This window comes from Cygnus atratus, chromosome 1 (assembly GCF_013377495.2).
Source record: "Cygnus atratus isolate AKBS03 ecotype Queensland, Australia chromosome 1, CAtr_DNAZoo_HiC_assembly, whole genome shotgun sequence".
NCBI classification, from domain to species: Eukaryota; Metazoa; Chordata; class Aves; order Anseriformes; family Anatidae; genus Cygnus; species Cygnus atratus.
In genome coordinates this window covers 55,195,002-55,215,129 of record NC_066362.1, presented here as the reverse complement: position 1 = coordinate 55,215,129, position 20,128 = coordinate 55,195,002, and the positions used below count along the sequence as shown (strand labels likewise).

Below are 20,128 nucleotides of genomic sequence, written 5' to 3'. Positions count from 1 at the left end.
CAGGCAGCCACCCCTGCCTGACAAGGAAACTCTGGGAGAGAGGGTGCCACGATTGTGCTTTGTTGGGCTGCTCAGAAACAGGATGAAGTGGAGAGGGCAATATGCTCATTCCCAACACTGTGGCAGCTCTTTTATCCAAGGGAGAGAGGCTGGGACCTAGCAAGGAAAACTTGTGGTTTTTTTTGACAAGATGTTAAAGAGTCCCTAAGAAAAGTCTGTCACAGCTAACTGTGAGGAGGTGGAGGATTTAGGAGGTGGTAAGTTTGTTCTGACTCTTAAGTATTAAGGGCCTCTTAAGTATTCAGAGGAACACTGCTATCCAGAGGCCAGCATCCTCTATCCCAGCATACCATATGGCTGCACACACAAAGGGAGCTTCTCTTGGAGCCAACCCTCCTGGGCTGCTCCCAGGCCCACTCTCACATCCCTTTTATTTCCTGTGCTTTTGCCTTCACCCTACGCTATCTCCTATTCATGCCAAAGTATCCATGGCCTGTGCAAGTGGAAGCCACTCGGTGTCTTTTCTATGAACCCAGTGCTTTCTAAGCAATAGAAACCCTATTTTTGCACTCAGCTCTCCTGAGGAAAGCAAGGAGGATGTCTGATGCTCTTCTACCCCCTCTCCCAACATGAAGCAAGTCAGCTGGGAAGAACTGCAGAAGTTTCACATACAAGTTGTTCTGCTTAGCTCCTTTCCAGGTCCCTTCCTCATAGTAAGGGAGGTAAAACAGTGTACCAAACCTACTCCTCAAGTCAGCCTCAGCATGGGTGTGCATGGTGGGAAATGATAGGACCCATGACCTATGACTGACACCCATGAAGACATGGGAACCCTTTGCACCTCTGAAAGACTAGACCTTCATGACTCCTCATCTACATTTCCTTGAGGACCTGATTTGATGTGCAAAAGAGCACAGACATACCCCTTCAGTGACTGGCAGATAACTGGCTCTAAGCAGGCCTATCACTCCAGGATCACTGGTGTTCAACATCAATAGCATGGTGGGAGAAGGGGAGAGGGGAGAGCAGCAAGGTCACAGAGCCTGTTGTGTGGCAAGTCTACCTCCTGTCCATCACACTCTCCTTCCTCTGAGGATGATGGAGGTTCCTGAAATATCTAGACAAAAAGTGCAAGCCTAGGGAGATGGGTAGGGAAGAGGAAAAGGAAAAGGAGTGAGAGAACTTCTTCCAACAAATCCCACCTAACTTGGAAAGGGACAGAAGAGAGAGAAAAGCCTCGACTGCCAAAGGATATGGGGGGGGGGGGAACTAATGTGACAGAAAATTTGGAAAAGTAGGTGTAGGAAGTGGGCAGAGAAGCTCTCTAAACCGAAGTTCTCCCCTCCCACTAAAACGAAAAATCATCTCTCAAGCAGCAAGAGGAACAGAAAGAGCAATAGTTCACAGCTGAGTTCCATGCCCGGTGAGTGTCCATCCCTGCCCATCCCCTGCCACCACTGCCACCCCCTCCCAGTGCCACCCACCCGCACTCCAGTGTTGTTACCACAGTGTCAGAGCAGGACTCTCCTCCCAACCATCTGCAGGCAGAACAATGGTCCCCGTAACACAGTAGAGACAATTCAGCATATGTGTGTGTGTCTGTGTGTGTGAGAGTTTTTCTGTTGTTGTAAACTTTAAGAAACAATTCTGTCAGTTTTGTATTTGTCGGGAGTATTTTGTTGTTGGTTTATTTTTTCACAGTCAAGTGGCATTTTTTTTCTGGTTGTTGGGGGGGGGGTCTTGTTTTGTATTGTTTCCTTGGAAAGAATAGGGGAGAGTCACAGCTTCTGCTGAGCAGAGACTCCTTTCCAGTAATCCAGGATGTCATGCAGATCCTCGTCCTTGGCAAACTGAACTTTCTTCCGCAGGGCATGCCCAGCCGCCATGTAAACCTCCTCCCTGTGGTGCTTCTTGTAAGGCCGGAATCGCTCCCAGATCTTGTGGGTGCTCTCCGATGAGTACTCAGGGCTGGAGGAGTAACCCGAGAAGTAGTGTCTGGGGGAGAGCTGGGAATACGTGGAGTCTCGCTTGGAGCGGGAGAGTGGCTTGAGGAACGACACGCGCTGGCTCAAGGTGTCAGCACTTTCCTCGTAGTACAGGGCCGGGAAGGAGTGTCGGTGCTCACTGCAGTGGTACGAAGGCTTGACCTCCAAGTGGTGGATGGTGCCCGGGGACACCAAGGGAAGACGATCTAAAGGGCTGTTGAGTGGGCTGCCCTTCTCAATGTATTTGGAGTCAGACTTGCTCAGTGGTGGGTGGTCAGGCACATCCAGGCTGAAGACCTTGGCGCTCTTGATGGAGCCACTGGAGGAGACGCTGCAGGTCTTTCTGGCCACGGCAGCATCAGCACTGAGCTGGCGCTGCAAAGGGTGGTGGGAACTTTCCTTGTAGGGTGGGGAAAGAAAGCTGGGTCGCTCTAGCCCACCCGAGGAACTGGCAGGTATGGACTGGCACTCAAAGGCCATGTCTGAGTCTACGCCAGTCCCACCACCCAAGAAAGAGGCCGTGTCCAGCTTGAGGGCATCAATACAGTTGTTGATGATCTGGTTGACCTTGTCTACCTCCTTGGCAATAGTAGAGATCTCAGCAGCTGAGCCTTGCCCATTGTCAAGCTCCCTCAGGTCCTCATCCCGCTGGGTCCGTTCCAGACCATCCCCACCACCAGTCCGCACCTCAATGTAGTTGCCTTTAGTGGTGACTTTGGGGGTCTCCATACCAGCCTCCATTGACTTTGGTGGGGGCAACTTCTCCCCAATCATGGAAGGGATGGAGGACATCCGTGAGACAGGGATCACTGGTGGCTCACCCAGTTTCTGGGAAGGATGGACCATGGTACTGGTATCAATATCTGACCCATAACGCATTTCCAGGATGGTCTTTTTGACATTGAGGGACTTCTGTTTCTCTTCCTGCATCCTCCGCTTCCGCAGGCAGTAGTACACCACCCCCAGGACAATGACCATCCCAAAGAGGCAACCCAGGGTGGTCATGATATAGTGTGTGGTGGTGGAAGTACTGGAAATGGGATCCTCCCTGCCTTTGCTCCTGGTTGCAAAGGTCAGGCAAGTGTGGTTGTAGCGCCTGTTGTTGCGGATGGAGGCCACACAGAAAGTGTAATCAGTGTGGGCCTTCAACTTGTTGACAGTGACATATTCCTTCTTGCTCTTCAGTGTCGCAATGTCAGAAACGTAGCTGTTGTTGTATTGGACCAGCACATACATCTTACTGTAGGGCATGGGGATGGTTACCATCAGGATGGCTGAGGTGATGGTGACATCGTGGAGCTTGATGCTGGGACTGAAGGAGGAGTCAGTGGTGGAGGAGGCTGGAGGCTTGACGGAGAGGAAGTCCCCAGGGCTGATGGCTGAGCCCTCATCCAAGTCTCTCTGGGAGTCGGGGGTATAAGGGGTGGGGTTAACCCTGGAGAGGGAGGGGATGGTGCCACCTCTGCACATGGACTGGAAGATGGTGATGGCATTGCGGTTGTGGTGAGGCCGAGGTACCAGGAGCGGGTACCCGGCAAACTCCCGCGGCGTCTCACACTGGAGCCGGTCATAGTTCTTGGTGACGTTGTTGAAGAGAGCCAGCCAGTTAAGAAAGCTGTAGAGGCTACAGTCACAGTTGAAGGGGTTGCCCGCCAGCTCACACACCATCAGATTGCTCAAGCTGGTGAAAGTGTTGCCTTCCAGGCGGCTGAGACGGTTCGACGACAGGTCAATGCTAATCAGGCTGGGGCACTCAGAGAAGGCAGTAGGGGTGACCAGCTCTATCAGGTTGTGCTGCACGAATAGGAACTGGAGCCGGGCCATGCCCCTCAACATGCCCTCTGTCAGATTTGTGAGTTTGTTGTAGCCCAGCTGCAAGACCTGGAGGTTTGTCTGGCCCATGAAAGCCCCATCCTCAATATAGGAGATCTCGTTCTTGGTCAGGTTCAGGTCGGTCAGGTTGCCGAAGCGGTTGAGGGAGGAGTACAGCACCACTTTGAGCTTATTCTCGTTCAGACGCAAGTCATGCACCGTGCTGTTGATGTGCTGGGGGATGGTCTCGTATGGGGGCTGGTTCTGGCTGCAGATGGCCAGCCACACATAACCTTTGTCCCCCTCGATCAGCCAGCAGTCACCTCGCACAGTGCCGGGGGAAAACAAGCAGAGCAAGGCAGCTGCCCACAACCCCAGGCACATCATGGTCTGCAGTGGTGCCCTCATCAGGCCAAAAAAAAAAAGAAAAAGAAAAAAAGAAAAAAAAGCAACAAAAAATACAAATTCCAGGACCACAGCAAAAGGAAAATTAGGGGCAGAGGAAAGAGAAAGGGGGGTAGTAAATAGGGGTTTAGCAACAGAAGTGCATGAGCACCCCAGTCCTATTGGGTGTCAACGCCATCATTTCTTCTTGCCCTCTGGGTCAAGCCAGGAGCGCAGAGCAGGGAGGATACATGCAGTTTGCTTCCAGCACACCCAAAAGCTGCCACCAAGGATGAGTGGTCTGGAAGGGAACACTTTGTGCTTCTTTTCTAAACAGAAATTCAGACTGAGGACAGAGAATCTTCTTTGCTGCTCATGAGCGACTGTCCCACTTCTTCCACTGTCCTCCCACCCACCCACCCCCCACCCACACCAAACCCACCCCAAAACAAACCCAAGCCCTCCCCCCTCTAGTCTTCCCCTGCCCCTCCACGGTGTGATTTGGAGAATAAGGCAGGGCTGCCTCCTCTGTCGCTCACGCTCCCTCAGTTCCTCCTCCTCCTCCTCTTCCTTCTCTTCTGGGTTCCCTTGGAGAAGCTTCAGAGCTTCAGATCAAACATGTCGAAAACAAAAATACAGAGAGGGAAAGAGCAAGCGCACGAGAGAGATCCATCTGTCACTGGAATCTGGAAAAGAAAGCACATGGGAGACAAGAAGAGGCATCAGTTGGGAGATCTTTGCGATAAGAGTGTAGATGACGAGGTTTCGTGAGAAGACGGAGATGGAGAAGAGACAGCACTGGGGGGGGGGGGGTGCAGGCAAAGGAGGAGTGGGACTGGCTGCCTTGCTGATAAACCTTTGAGAAGGGAACCCTCACGACATATAATCTTCTACTGGGGGTACGCAGAAGTGTACCTGAGCTCCGTTATGCAATGTAATCACAGCCAGGGACACGGGGGAAGGCAGCGGAGTGGGGGCAGGAGGGGAAGGGAAGAGAGGCTGGGAAACAAATGACTGCTGTTGCGCTCAGCTCAAAACTGCTAGTGTAAATAAAGGCAAGCCCCAAACACAGCCAAAGCCAAGGATTTTCAGCTGCCTGAAAACCATGTACACAGAATGCACGAAGCAATGAAAATGCAAACAAGCCTCCACCCTCCCCCCCCAACAAAATTAAAAACAAAGCAAAGCACTTTTTAATTTGTTTCCTCCCTTCCTTGATGCAAGAGGGATAAATAATTCAAGCCACGTGTAACCACTTGTGCTCTAAACATTTTTCCTGCCTCTTGGTGCAGGGACAAGGCTGTTGAGGTGAGCCAGCCTGGTCGGAGCATGCAGGGGAGCAGGATGTAGGTAGCGTATCAAATACCAGCCCCCAGTTCTCCCACCCAGCAATCCCAGCAGTACCGAGCTGAAGGACGTCGCCCACCTACCCCACCAAAGTGACATTTGCCTTAATGCATCTCTGGGATCTGGGCAAGCTCCTGGTCCTGACTGGGAAGGGCAGCTTGGAGCACCCTTCCCTCTGGCCATGGCTTCAACCCTTCTCCCAGTGTGCTGAGACAGGAACCTGGCAGAAGCGCCCTCAAGCAGTGTGGAGAAAATCATTTCATACTGCAAAGAAAATATGTTGGCACTGGACTTTTTTGTTTTAACTTTCATAGAAAATAATTTTTTTAAAAAAGGGATTCTTACTTGTGAAGAATAAAGATCCCCTCTAGCGCCTTTTTTGGGGGGAGGGGAGGCTGCTCACTAAAGATACTGCTGAAGCTTTTGCCACAAAAGCTGAACCAATTTCTAGCACAGAGACACAAAGGGCAGAAGTAAAATGAAGGAAGATAAATGGAGGAGGAGTGAGTGAACCCTTGAGGAACAAGGCTTACGTCTGTGGAGAAATCTGAGCTGATTTGGGTCTGTGGAATTACCAGGCCAGCTGGATTAAGGGATCAGAGATAGTGTCACAGAGAAACACTTAAATATTCAATAATCCAAAAAGGAAAGCCAAGACAGAGAAGGGGAGGGGAAGAAGAGCTAGACCAATGGAAAAGATAAAGTCTCTGTTCCCCACGGCTTGTCGTCTGAGGCCACCAAACTCAGGCCAGTTGTGATTGTCATATGATGGCCTCCAGCTGCTGCCTCGTGTTCAGCTTTGCATCAGCCAGCACTGAAGCAGAAGGCAGAGGTTTTTAGTCTTTTGCTTTGTTTCTCAGCCTTATAATCCAATGAGAAATAATTTCCTGACACTGCCTCCCCAGATGCATCAGACAGGAGGCACAGCTGGCTCTCCACAGGTTGGCACCCACAGAGCTCTGGCATTCCTCAGGGTCAGTCCCCTGCCCCTCGTCCCACCTTTTCCCCAACCATCTTTGCCCCTTTGCCTTCCTATAATGTTCCTCCACCTTGCCCAGTCTTCTCTGCAGAATAAAAGAGCAGCAGATCCTGCCGTTCTTTTGGCACATCGGTACCCAAAGTATGTCCACCCCAGGAGAGGCCAGGGGCAACCCCTGAGCAAGCAGTGAAAAATTTAGCCTGGGTTTCTCTTGCTAGCATCCTTCTCTGAGCATTACCCTTTGGCTTTATCCTTACCAACCCCCCAAAACCAATATCCAGCTACATACAGAAAGGTCCCAGTCCATTTGCTTTGACTCCATCTGGCAGCACAGGCTGTTCTAAATGCTGTACTAAAGTTGTTATTGCCTGCTGTGGCTTGCTCATGGTGCACAGGGAACAACACTGAGTCCATGACCACAATCCTCTGCAGCAGCCCCAGCAATCTCTGAGACACATCCCCATCCTGATCAGGTAGCACAGAGAAGGCTTGGAAGGAGAAATGTTTTAGAAGCCTGGAAAGGAAAGAGGTGGCTGGGTTCGGGGGTGGAAGGAAATGAAAGTGGTGTTTATCCTTGCTATGTGCCAAAAACATAGGGACCATGCAGAGAAGTCCTGCTTCCCATCCACCTCCCACCTCTACAACCTTGCCTCTGCTGCAGGCCAAAGAAAAGGCCAAAATGTTCCTTAAGTCAGATTCTGCAATCCTTTTAGGCCCCCATGGAGAGTGTCATACAAGAAACATGCAAGCCCTTACCATTCCCCCAGCAGCTCCTGTCTCCCCGCTATTGCACAGGTTTTAAGGGCCCTGAGAGCAACCCAAACTGGGGCCTCCCTGGTGGCTCCCGTGGGCCAGGACCCCATTTCAGCTCAGCCTGGGGCCTGCAGCCCCTGCCCCTGCAATTCTCAGATATCCAGGTGGCACAGGGAGTGACACGGGAGTACAGACACTAGTTAGATGGCTGGGGACGAGGATGGGTTCAAGTACAAACACTGAAACTGTGAACAGGGATGGTGTGGGGAATGAGGACAACCTGGGGGCCGGGGAGGGGTGCAGGGGTTGGATAGGCCATGACTGAGGGAGGATATGAGGCCTAGGATATGAGGATATGAGGGTATGAGGTCTAGGATATGAGGTGTAGGGGGCACGGTGTGAAAAGGCAACCAGAAAAGCCACACACAGCAGCAGTTTGGGCCTGCAATCCTGACCTTGCCAACCTTGTCCTCCTGGGGCCCAGTGCACTGAAAAAGCCAGCACTTAATTCTACCATTGCTTAAACGGTGCTAAGAGCCTCACATTAGAAATGCATGCATTAAAAACCTGCCAAACACTCTTGGCTCCCCTGGGGACACCCCGAAACCAGGCCAAGGCTCCTGCTGCTTTCCTCCACTTTGTGCTGAAGCTGGGAATCAGCTCTCCCAGCTCAGCATGCTGCCTGCTGCCGGGAGGCCTCGGGGTGCAAATGCCACCTTTAAAATATTCTCCTGCTTTGGCTTCAGAGCCCTTCTGAGATTTCTCTAACCGCTTTCCAGAAAAGGGGAGCCGCCTTTCCCAGTGTGCTTGGGGTTTGTTGCTTCACTTGAAGGAATTCTCCACGGCTGCCAGATAATTCCCGTAATACCTGCTGCCCTGCTGGCATCACTGCAGCTGCTTCAAATTTCTGTCCTCCCATCAGCATGGCCAGAGGTGGTCCTTGCTTTTGCCCCTGGCTCTAGCAAAAGCAGTAGAAGGATGATCCCATTTATTTCAGGAGTTACCATCAAATTACATGGCAACAAAGCTGTGGCTTTGCCTGGAGGCATCCCAGAAGACCCGAGAAGGTTGAAACTAAGAGAAGTGGGAACAGGAAGCCTGACGGCCTGTGGATTTGTGATAAATCCAAATGGAAGACATTTGTGAGAGAGAGGGAGAGGGAGAGAAAAAACATCTTCCACTGTAGCTTTTCTGATGTCCACCAAGGGTTGAGCTCACACAGCACTCTTTTTTTTTCTCTTTTTAATGGGACTCTGTGAAGGTTTCTTTCTCACTTTATAAAATCATAGAATCATAGAATGGTTTGGGTTGGAAGGGACCTTAAAGATCATTTAGTTCCAGCCCTGCTGCCATGGGCAGGGACACCTTCCACTAGATCAGGTTGCTCAAAGCCCTATCCAACCTGGCCTATGAAGAGAAAAGAAGAGAGACTTTCCCTCTTATCTATTTTATCCCACTATTTTCACAAAACACATGAGTTCTCAGCTTCTCTGAGATCCATACCGCCATCAGATTTGTTTGAAATTGGCCCTATAGGTTCAAAATGTCTAGAGGACAGATGAGCCGATTTAGGCAAAAGCATAAAAAGAAAAAAAAAGGCTACAATGAGCCACAATGGAAACTTGTGCATTAAAAGGCATTTTCACGTCACTGAGCAAAGCCATCACCTCTTACAGGGTCTGGACTTGTATCAATGGATCCTGCTGAATGGTGGCCACTCAGTGCTAGAGTCTCTGCGAGTTTTTGCAGAGTGCTGCTGCAAGAGAAATCTTGTGGTTCTACTCCAGGATGGTTCATCTTACCATACAGACCCGCAGTCCCTGCTGGGAGAAAAATAATCCCTCTGAAATCCAGGTTGTCCCTGCCGTGAGTCGGAGGAAGCTCCCAGACTCCAGCTGTCCCCATGATATGAGGAAGCCCAAAGCACTGGGAGCCCAGCAGGACACTGAGGCAAGGAAGCCCACAAAACCACACACCATCTCAGCAGAGGACTGCCAAGGACATGCTGCTCATCCCTCCTGTCCTTTGGCCAGTTTGGGGTACAGGAAGAGTTTGGGCAACCCAAAGCTACGTCCACCATACGCACGCACCCAGGCTCAAGCAAACCAAAGCCACCAATCCCAAATCCTTGCTAGGCCAAACAGCTTAAAAGCTAACCATGAACACATCAGCACGACGCTGGAGAGAGACCTCCCCGCGCTCCCATCGCGCCCTCCCAGCGGCGATTAGATGCCTAATTTGTTAGGCAGCAAGAAAGAGAGAATAGGAAAGCTCAGGGGAGGAAAATGAAGCAGCTCAGAAGCATGAAAGAAAAGAGAGAGCTTTAGAAGCGTAAATCTTATTTTAGAGCGATAAACACTGGCAGAAAGGTCTTTCATATGCCATTGCTTCCCTGGCAGGCCAGAGAGCCACCTTTGTTTTCCAAAGGGAGATGGTTACCTTTTATATTAATATGATTATTGAAGATTAAGGGGGATTTGCATCAAGCCAGTGCCACCCAGACAGCCTACAGCAGCAACCTGTGCAAGCACATGCATGGGGTTAGGCTCGGGGAACAGCCTCCTCCAAGCAATAAGAGGACATCAGGAGATTATAAATTCCATAAAAATATTAGCAGCAATGAAGCCACCCTCACTGCTCTCACTCCAGGGGAGAGGGGACATGGGAAACATCACTCCCCTTGGTGCCATCCAACGAGCCCAGACACCAGGCGGTGGAAGGGTGTAGGAATAATTCCTGCTGGCAATGGGCGGGGAGCACGGGCTCCGTGTTTCTGTCCGTGCGGATCTGTCACGAGGAGCAAGACAGGCCGTATGTGTGTGTGTGTGTGCATGTGCTAGTGCATCCGTGTGCCTGTGTGTGAGTCACTGCGTGAGACGGTGGCAGTGTTGGCTGCGGGGTGCGAGGCGGATGGGGGCTGCAGGTGGAGGAGTCGCTGTAGGTGCTCAGGTGGGTGTGCAGGCTGGGTGTGTACGTGGGCTAATCGCTTTATGAAGCCGAGAGTGAGTGCTGGCTGCTGGGGGGAGGAATTGCCATGGGGAACCAGGCAAAGTGCTGCTCGGGAGGGTCTGTGCATGTGCGTGTGTTTGCATGAAGCAGGCACTGGCGAGAACGGGGTGGGAGTGCTGGCTGTGCGTAAAGCGCCGCGAGGAGCGGGGTGGGAGCGCGGGACGCGCGTGGGTGTGCGTGGATCACAGGGGACGAGCATTGTTGTGTGAGCGAGTACATGGCAGAAACGCTGCAGGAAAAGGGAGGGAAGCGCAAGTTCTGGATGTGTGTCCTGATGTGAATCCCTGCAGGGGATGGCACCGTGCACATGTGTGTGGGAGGGAGCTGCTGTAGGGAGCAGGCTGGGAGCACTGGCTCTGTTTGTGTGCGGGGCATGGCTACAGGGGAGGGCAGTATGTCCTGTATGAGGCCAGGAGGAATTCACGGCTGTATGGGATGCCCCTGAGAAAGTCCCCATCCCCTCACGGTCACCTTGGCTCCTCTGCTGTCCTGCACTGGCTTTGCTGCCCTGTATCATACAACTGCAGCTCCTGGTTTTCACTGGACTGGCTGTGAATGGCAGGTCCACGAGTAATTTGAGAGATGCCCTCATTCAAGTCAAACATCCCTCCGGTGTTTCTGGATGCTAAATATGTCTCCAGCCACCCTGATGCCAGATTGGAGTGCCCCCAAACATGCTACCCTGCAGGTGTGGCAGGAAAGGGCAGAGCTTACATTACAGCTCACCACTGTCTCTTGCTGGAAGGGATTCAGAGCATAAGGAATCACAAAGGTCCTGGGCTGGCCGAGGACTGAAATCACTTTGTAAGGTGCATGGGCAGCCAGTCTTCCTGTGGAGAATACCTTCAGACCAGCAGACTCTCACTGGGCATTGGCATTCCAGCATCCTTCAACATGCTCTCGGCATCCAGCCAGCCTTCCCCTGAGCGAGTATCAGAGAGGCTCCCTCGCCAGCAGTGACACCTCTCTCCAAGTAGGACAAGCAGCCACCCCGGTACAACTCCAACAGGAGAAGTCCAGAGGCTGAGCCACTGCTGCATTGAGGACAGGCGTGGGGTGACACGGAGAAGCTCCTTCCGATGACCCAAGAGTGAAATGCTGTGGCAGCACATGCCAGTGGGGACACCACAGCCCCTCTGAGGTCTTCCTCTGCTCATGCCTAGCTCCAGTAGCACCACGCTGGACAGGACATTACGTTTCCACTCGGCTGCTTCCACCTCCCCTCCTTCCTCCACCCCCAGGCAATGGCATAGCTCAGCCCCACAGGGAGGGACCCTTCTCCCGGCCAGCTCGCCCACCTATACTTCAAGCTAACAAGTGACATGCATTTTGACACAGCCGTGCCTCCCCTCTCTTTTCACCACTACCTTGCCTTGTTTAGAGCCTGTTTTTTTTCTTCCATTGCCAAAACACAATGACTGTTATAATTAACAGATTATCTCAGTGCGACAGCTGCAGTCCTTTGAAAATTAGGTTGAATAACAGGATCCTGCCGTATGGTAATTTCTTTTCATCTCTCAAATATTTTCTCTCTCTCACTCTCGTTTCCACCTCATTTCTTTTTTCCTTTCTTTCTTTCCTCTCTCCCTCCTCCCACCTTTCACCATTTCCCTGCCTGCATGAGCGTTTCTTTGGGTTGAGGCAGGCTGAAGGGCTCTCTCTACCTCCATCAGCTGTTTTCTTTCTTTCTCTTTCACCACCACCCCTCGCAGAGAGGCACCATTTGCAAGCAGGATGGCGAACACACCAGGAGAAAATGTGCTTTTGTCCCACCGAAGGCCATTTCCACAGCCACGGTGGCTTGGAGAGGCAGCTGCAGGAATTGCATGGGAAGGGGACAAAGAGGGATGCAGCTGCCTGGATTGTGGGGAGATGAACTTGGCATGGCCAAGCAGCGTGTGTCGAGTCGGCTGGGGTGCTCTACCTACCCGCCTGCCCCGCCGCCTTCTTGCTGACTCAGTACCTGCCCCTGACTCACCACTTGCTCACTGAATGGGGACTGGCAGTACTTACACGGCATCCTTCCCTCTCGCTAAGGCAATAGTTCTGCCACTCACCACCCCCTCTCCCCATTATCCACCTACATCTGTCTCTCTACAGACTTAATCAACCCAAGCCAGCCAAAAAAGCAGATCACGGGAAACTGGGGGGGGGGGGGGGGGGTTGCAACCAAAATATGGACTGGTGCTGCTCCCAGCTGGACCCAAACTTCTCAAGACCTCCTCCTCCAGGACTGGAGTTCCCCCAGCCCCTGCTGCAAACTTCTTGGCAAAGCATCTCAGGCTGCTGGGTTGCCCTATGGGACTGGTCCATTGGACTGGTCCATTGGTATGGTGCCCTGTATTTGGCGACCAAAAGGTTTTGAGTTAAACGTGTTCTGGGCTCCAGAAACCCGCAACTTTGCCGGCGAATGTACCAGGGGCACTAGTCAATTATTCTCAATGCCTGGCTTGAACTCACGTAAAATGCCTCAGTCCTGCGCTGCTCATTTCAACAATGTCCGTAATCTATACAACACCGGCTGTTATAATTAAAGGCTGCCTCTGCCTCTTGAAAAGCTGGCTGTGTGCACAGGGAGGTATTCCTCCACACCTTTCATCCAACCCAGCCTTCTGACCTCACCCACCTCTGCAGAGGCCAGCTCCAGCTGAGTCCTGGGCCTCCTCCTGCCTCCTCAGCACAGTCATTTCCTCTCTCCACATCAAGTTCCGCCTCATTTATTTCCTTAATCCCGACTCAGTAGAACAGAAACGTTTTGTCACCATTATTCTGCCAAAAGCCAAGTTGAGTCTTTTAACAAACCCTCATCCATCCCATTGTATCTCAGCAGACTCCAGCAATGCTACTCCTTGTCTTCCATGATCGCTCTTTTTTCATCCTTCACCACCCTCACCCTGCCTTCTCCCTTTGCTTTCCCTCCAAGCCCTGTGTTGGTTCGTGGCACATCTCCTCATTCATTCACTGTCACTTATCCAAATGCTACCTATACTTATTAATACTTTTTTTTTTTTCTTTTCTAGTAGCATCCCTCCCCTTAGTGCTTTGTACAGTCCTACTTACGTATCCAATAATAGTATTTTCCCAATGAGTGAGTCATATACCCCCTTGCTGACATTTAGAATTCTCCTTGTTCTTTGAAACACGTTTATTCATTCCCCCTCTCTACAATTATATATGTCGACTCGTGGCATTGCATTTCCTACAGCAGCCGTGCAGCAAACAGATGATCCGTGCAAACCCCCCATAATGCCTGTCTTTGCTGCTACCTTGTCATCCTCCATTTTAGTTATGTAGGCCAAAGCTAAATCAAGCTATGAAGCAATCAAAAATAGGGAATGATCTGATTTTAAAAAGACCCCACCTTTTTCTTTGTTCTCACTCAGTTCAGTTTTCAATCTTTTTTTTTCCCCCTTATTCCCTGCTTTGCCTCTTCTGATGCTGTTAATAGCAGGGTGCACAGAGGCTGCAACTGGTACTGGGCCTCTGGTTTGCTAGGTGCTGTCAACACATTCAGTGAGAAATGAACTTTGTTCCAGACTGTTTCCAAGCTGAAAGGACAGGAAAAAAAAACGTAATATCACTCAGCTACCAGGTGCACAAGAGTGTCCTCCCCACTAACCCTGGTAGGGCATGCTCTGTGACCAGGGTGTGAAGTCATATCCCCCTAAATCTCTCTCCAGAGGCTTCATCAGATAGCCCTAGTCAGCAATTCATCTGGAGCCCCTCCTCATTCCTTACCATAGCCCTTATTCCTTCCCCCAAGCTGTTCTTTGCTTCTCTTCCAGCCCTTAGTCACCCTTGCATATGCCATGTTTTATTTATTCCTTACTACTCTTCTTAATCTGCATAGGCCAAGCCCTAAAATCTGTAGTCACCCTGACTCATTTCCTATCCAGGAAAAGCAGTGATTTCTGTCAGCGGGAAAGCCTGTGATGTCACTCGGGACAGAGACTGATGCTGCACGGGACTCCCGCACAGTTATTTCTTGTTCCCTTTTCCTGCATCCAGGTCTCTCTTCAGTGATGTGCTTAAGCCTGCACCCAACTGTAAACCTAGGCGAGTCCCGTTCAGCTTCTCAATCACTTTCTTCTGCAACATCTGTGTTGATGGTTCCCACATCTTCCAAACATAACAGATTCTCCTTCTGTGCTTCCTCTTCCTAGCCTCTTTGTTACCCACCCACCAACATCCTTTCTCTCACTTTGAGAAATTGAGACTTTTCCTTTTTTTTTCCCTTTTGCTTGTTTGGATTTTCTCGTTTTCACTGCTGCCCAGGGACGCCAGCTTGTAATTTCACCTCCCTTTTCCCAAGACTGCTGTGTTGAATAAAAGGCTGACTTCCCCGTCTGCTCTCCAGTATTCTGAAATGCCGAATGGGTGTTGAGGAGAAAAGCAATTGGCCAGGGCTGCTGTCTGTGATACTGAAACAGAGCTGGCAGTAATGTTCACAGGCTACTTTGAAAGCTCCAGGGATGGCTTGTGGCCAAAAATGATGATATCCACCCCCTCTTTTTTTTTTTTTTTTAATGATGTCTTCCTATGACTCAGTCTGGTCCATAAGTCAAAATGAGATTTTTTTAACCACTCTCCCTTCAAGCAACGAGAACAGCAGCCTAAGAACAGAGTGCTGTAGCATCACAGGCAGGATGAGTTACGTCACGGATAATGCAACTTGTGGTGTCCTTGGTGGTTTTAAAAGAAGCAGAACAAAAGGCACACATCCTCCTTCCGGAGAAATGAGTTTTGGCAGAGCTAAAGACAATCTCCCAAATTTTTGAAACTTGGTTTTATCCGTAAGCAAAGCGAGAAACACGCGGGAAGTGGAGACACCATGACCTCGGGGGCTCGTGACTCCCTGGGCTCAGCAAGGAGCGGCTGTGCCCTTTGTTATCCACCATCGCACGGAGGCAGAGGCTGGAAAAAAAGGGGACGGTGCAAGGGGAACGGTGGCAGGACCACGGTGTACTGACATGGGCTGCCCACACACCCTCACCTATGTCCCTAGCTATCCAGCCTGCAGCAGCAACCAGCCATTTAGGTGGCTGATAAACGAGCAGTTCAGCTGGAGACCGCTCAATTTGCTCCTTGCCTTCTTTTGTCTGCCGATGGTGGCAGGGAACAATGCATGTTTGGAAATTGGTGGTGCTGCATGTAGCATTATCAGGCTGGAGTTATACTGACTGCTAAGGAAAAAATACAGGAGAAAAGGGGAGAAGACGGCAAGCAGGGGAGAAGAAGGGTGCGGTGGGAGCTAGGGAAGAAGAAAGGAAGAGAAATGAGAGGGTATTGTATCCAAGGCTAGATACTATGATGATGGGGACATTAAGGATATGATAGATAGGCAGGAAAGGAAGGCAAACAGACAGAGGCAGACACTGAGAAAGAGACAGAGACGAAGGAGGGAGGGAGGCGGGGAGGGAAGGGAGAAGGAAGAGAGAGAGCCAGAATTAATTTAGGAGGAATATACTGAAAACATAATCTTCTCAACGGGGGAAAAAAAAAATTTAAAAAAAAAATTAAACAAACAGCGACAGGAAACTGGGAAAGAATAACTTTTTTTTTATGAGCTTGTTAACATTTGTGAAGTTAAGTAACCCTAAATTTATGCCATTAATTTGCATGTATTACATTTTTTTCTCTGCTGCCAGTTTATAGTCTCTGTGAAACCTTTAAAAAGTGGCTCTTTTTCCTCCTTTTCCCTTCGCTTGTGTTAATTAAAGCTTGTGATATATGTATATTTTTACACTGCTGCTGTGCTCTAGCATTTAATCATCAAATGGCCCTCTTTACATATTCCATGGGCCACTCCTGCCTCTTCTCCTCCCTTCCACAGAAAGACGAGAAGGACTCTGAGTCCACCCATCCACATGGATCTGTGAGCATGCCCGGAGCCAGGCTGGGCTCCCACCAGCCATCTCCCTGTGCAAGAAGTGGCTGTCACAACACAGAGAGGTGGGGATGCTCTTTAGCTGCTGAAGAGTAAACAGCTCCAATCCACTTGGGCAATCACATTGCCATGTTGAAGCACACTGTATTTACACATTAGCAGTCACTGGGGAGCCTTAAAATCAGACTCTTGGGGGAAAATCAGCCCAGGAACACAGAGGTTCCTAATGAAGCTGCTGGAGGCCAGAGCTGAGTGAGGCACAAGTGATGGATCCAGTCTAATTGCCTGCTGGCAGAGAAGGGGATGCAGGTCATCCTCCAGGGCTATAATAGCACCCAGACCTTGGTTGTCTGCTGTAGAAAATGCAAGTTTGGCTTGCCCCTGCTTCCAGAGGGCTGATAAACCCATTCCAGGGGCAGAAAGCCTTCCTCTCCCCTCAAGGCCTCTTCTTTCTGGGCAGACAGATCTCCTCTTCTAAGCACATCGCCGACTTTGGAAGTGCCCAAGGCCAATGCAAAGTGTCACTGGTGGAGCCCTTTTGGCAGCTGTCCCAGCGAGCATATTTCTGAGCTCAGCTGGACAGGAGTCCTGGTCCTAAATGCGCTCTGATTGCTTTGCTCCTCTCTGAAGGCTCTGTCTCTCCCAGCTGTAAGCAGAGCTTGCTGAAGCAAGAAGCAGGTTGCTAAGCCTGGTTTGGATGCTGTTTGGTCTCTAGTGGAGCTGACGGGCCTCATTTTGTTAAAAGCCAGCTGAGCTGAGACCACAAAGGCTGAACATTGATCAGACCTAAACACCCCCCTGTGGGAGACAGAGCAACCAGAGCAGGGAATAAGGGTGATTGCTGGTCACAGTGAAGATGGTGTTCCCTCACTCCCTGTAGAGGAGGCCTGTCATCTCCTTGGGGCTCTGACAGGCATGTGACAGGTCTCCGGAGAGCCTCTGCTGAACTGGGGTTGGGAAGGAGAAGCAAGGGAGGCAGACCAGGCTTTCCGCACTGTCACTATTATTTTGCCATATGGGGGTGTTGAGCACTGGAGAGGATATTTTGATTTACTCCCTGGCTTACCGTTGCTGTGGCAACGGGAGAAATACAGGCCAAACCAGGCTGCATCTGCAGTGTGGTGGTAATAGGGAGTTTGGGTTCCCATGTGTTTGTTTGTTTGTTTGTTCGGCTGTTTGCAGGAGGCACATGGTATAAAAACACCGGCGCGATGAAAAGGGAATGGGGCCTGAATTGTACCCAGACAAATATGCCCTCCCTTTGTGCAGCACCAAAACATGCCTGCACTCACATTCATGGCAGTCGGCCCAAGGAATATGAGCACATACACACGCACTCTCCTCCCACCGTGTGTACACAGGGGTCCCCTGGCTGCTCTCCCACTGTCCCAAGAAGCCAGACTTCTTGTTTTGCAGATACAAAGCCCCTGTGCCCCACACACAGGGCTCTGAAGCACAACAAAGGGTCTGGGGCCCACCAGCTTTTGTCAGCAAAGCTTTCCTCTGCCTTTTGATCCACACACCCCAGTTAGCTATGGGAAAATATTCCCCACTGCAAAATGAAACTTAGCCTTGTCTCAACAGCCATGTCCCCAGCTGGGACAGATGACATCCACTGCCAGCATCATAGCAAGGCCTCGGGTCATATAAATTGGCTGGCTGCAGATACCACCCTCCAACCTGATGCCACCACCTTGTGGGTCTGGCAGCACAATTCCCACTCCAGAAAGGAAGCTGTAAAGCTGTGTTAGGCATTGCTTCTTTCCCTCTCTACCCTCCAGCCAGCTGGGACCTGAGTATTCCCAACTGCAACTGTGGCCTTTGGAGAAAAGCTCAAGGTCCAGCATAGCTCAAGGTCCAGCGTATCCAAAGCACTGGTCCCAGAGGTATCCTTCAGATCAAGTGGAAGGAAGGAGATGATTTTTCTGTTGCCCCTCACCAGCTCTGAGCTGCTGCCTGGAGAACTGGAAGCACAGAATAGCCTTATAGCAAGGACACGTTGCTCTTCAGTCACATCCTGATCTGTTCTTCCTCATCCCACAGCCCACTCACCATGACAGACTGAGGCTAGCAAGGGCACAGAGGAGAAAAATCTCACAAGGCCCGATGTTAGGGCAGGAACAGGTTTTGCCTGCCCAGGCACACAGGCCTTGGTGTTCCTAGAAATCAAACACCTGTGCTGCAACTTTTGGAACAGAGAGGCAAAGTCCATGGTGGAAACAGACTGAATTTCCTCAGCCTGGCAGCGCAAGACCATCTGAGGTGGGATGCCTCGATGGAGGCAGTGCACATGGGGCCCGAGACACTTGAAAGACATTGAGGTAAAAAGAAAAAGAAAAAAAAAAAGGGGGTAAAACAAGAGATCTGTGAGCTCACAGACTGCCTGGGTGCCCAGGGCCTGTGTGTGCAGGAGAGGTGAGGTGGGACATCGATCCCCCTCCGTTGACTCCTGCTTGCCTTTTCTCCCATTGTTCCTGAGGCTCCAGCTGGCTTCATGATTTTTTACACACATACATCAAAAAAAAAAAAAAAAAAAAGAGAGAGAAAATAAGCACTTAATTTCTAACCTAATCAGCCTTCCTCTCACTAATTAGCACCCTCAGAGCACATCCACAGGCTGCAAGAGACACTCTGGGGTTGATAATGACCCCCAACCTGCACTCACATATGCTGGAGGGTCAGGAGAGCCAAGAGCAAGCCTGGACGAGGCAGGGAGCAGTGACCTTTGCCTTTAATTTTTCTGTTTAGTTGGTTGTATTTTTCTGTTTTCTCCCTCAAATCTGAGATGCTGGAAGGAAGAAGGGGGGGGGGGTCTCTTTTTGGCAGGATCCCTTGTGTATGTGTGTGTTTCGGTGGGAGTGTGTGTGCATGCGTGTGTGCCAAGGAGGGGGGGGGAAGCTGGAGAGGTTTCGAGGGAGGGGACTGGAACAAAATTCTGGCACCGAGCCCAAGCCTGAAACACACGCCAATTTGTGCCTCTTGCTGGTGGTAATGAAGGGCTCCGTTCAGGACACACGGGACACTAATTAAGGGGCTTCAAAGGCAGCTTTCTGCAGCGTGCTCTCTAAAGGGGGGGCTGAGGGGAGGAAGGAACACAAGAGGGGGGTGTTCTCCACTCAATGGAAGACTTCTGGCTCTGGGTGCTGCTGGGGAAGGCACTTTCCTTCTCTCCCTGTCTCCCATGGCAACTCCTACCCATGAGAGCCGAGGAGGTGCAAGCATCTGGCGGCTCCTGCCAGCCCTCGGCAGTCAGTAGGCCGTGCAGGCCCCGGCGCCATGCGTGTGCTGCCATGGGGAGCGCAGAGCACCCAGAGGGAGTGGCGGACACCGTGCTGGAAAGAGGAGAAGGAGGACATGGGGCAAGACAGAACAAGAGAAAGAGCTGGAAGGCAAGAGGCCATGGATTGGTGTCATCGGTCGGCAAAGGTAGCGCCTACAGGAACAGGAGTTGCCCTTAGTCTGCAGGGATGCGCAGCCACACCATGACTGAGTCATGGCAGCCATACCCCATGGGGTTATTTCTCATCACAGACTGGATGGTGCAAAGGTTTTGAATACGAAGGGCAGAAGATGTGCTTCCCGTGTGTCAGTCTGGGCACAAGGCTCTGGGCATAGCCAGGCACCAAAGAGAAACAAGCACCCAAAGAGCTCTAACCCACTTCCAGGAGCTTCACGGGCCTTGGTCTTACAACCTCTGTGTGCTGCAGACTCACTCATAGCTGCTACATTCCTCTGTTGGATGGAGAGAACCAAGCCCTGGGCTGGGTGATGTGACTCAGCCATGACCACCAGTCTCATCTCAGCCCTCCTGCTCCCTGCACACACCTGCCCACCCTCCCTCCACGAGAGTAAGCATGAAACAGCAGCTCTGGTGGAAAACAGGCCTGTGCTAAGATTGATTAAACGGGGACAGAGTGTGGGAGGAAAGAGAAGAATAAATTGGCAGAGAGAGCAACAGAGAGTTAGTGAGAG

General features: G+C 51.1%; 1 protein-coding gene across 1 annotated transcript; it reads right to left on the bottom strand.

The window, feature by feature from the left end:
• Window positions 1-1,778: 1,778 nt before the first annotated feature.
• On the bottom strand, window positions 1,779-4,205 carry ELFN2 (extracellular leucine rich repeat and fibronectin type III domain containing 2). The gene has a single exon (XM_035551945.1). The coding sequence runs from the start codon at window positions 4,203-4,205 to the stop codon at window positions 1,779-1,781; it is 2,427 nt and encodes an 808-aa protein (XP_035407838.1).
• Between the last annotated feature and the right edge of the window lie 15,923 nt (window positions 4,206-20,128).

Coding starts and splice junctions, on each gene's coding strand:
- ELFN2 (XM_035551945.1), bottom strand. CDS start 4,205: ATGAGGGCACCACTGCAGACCATGATGTGCCTGGGGTTGTGGGCAGCT.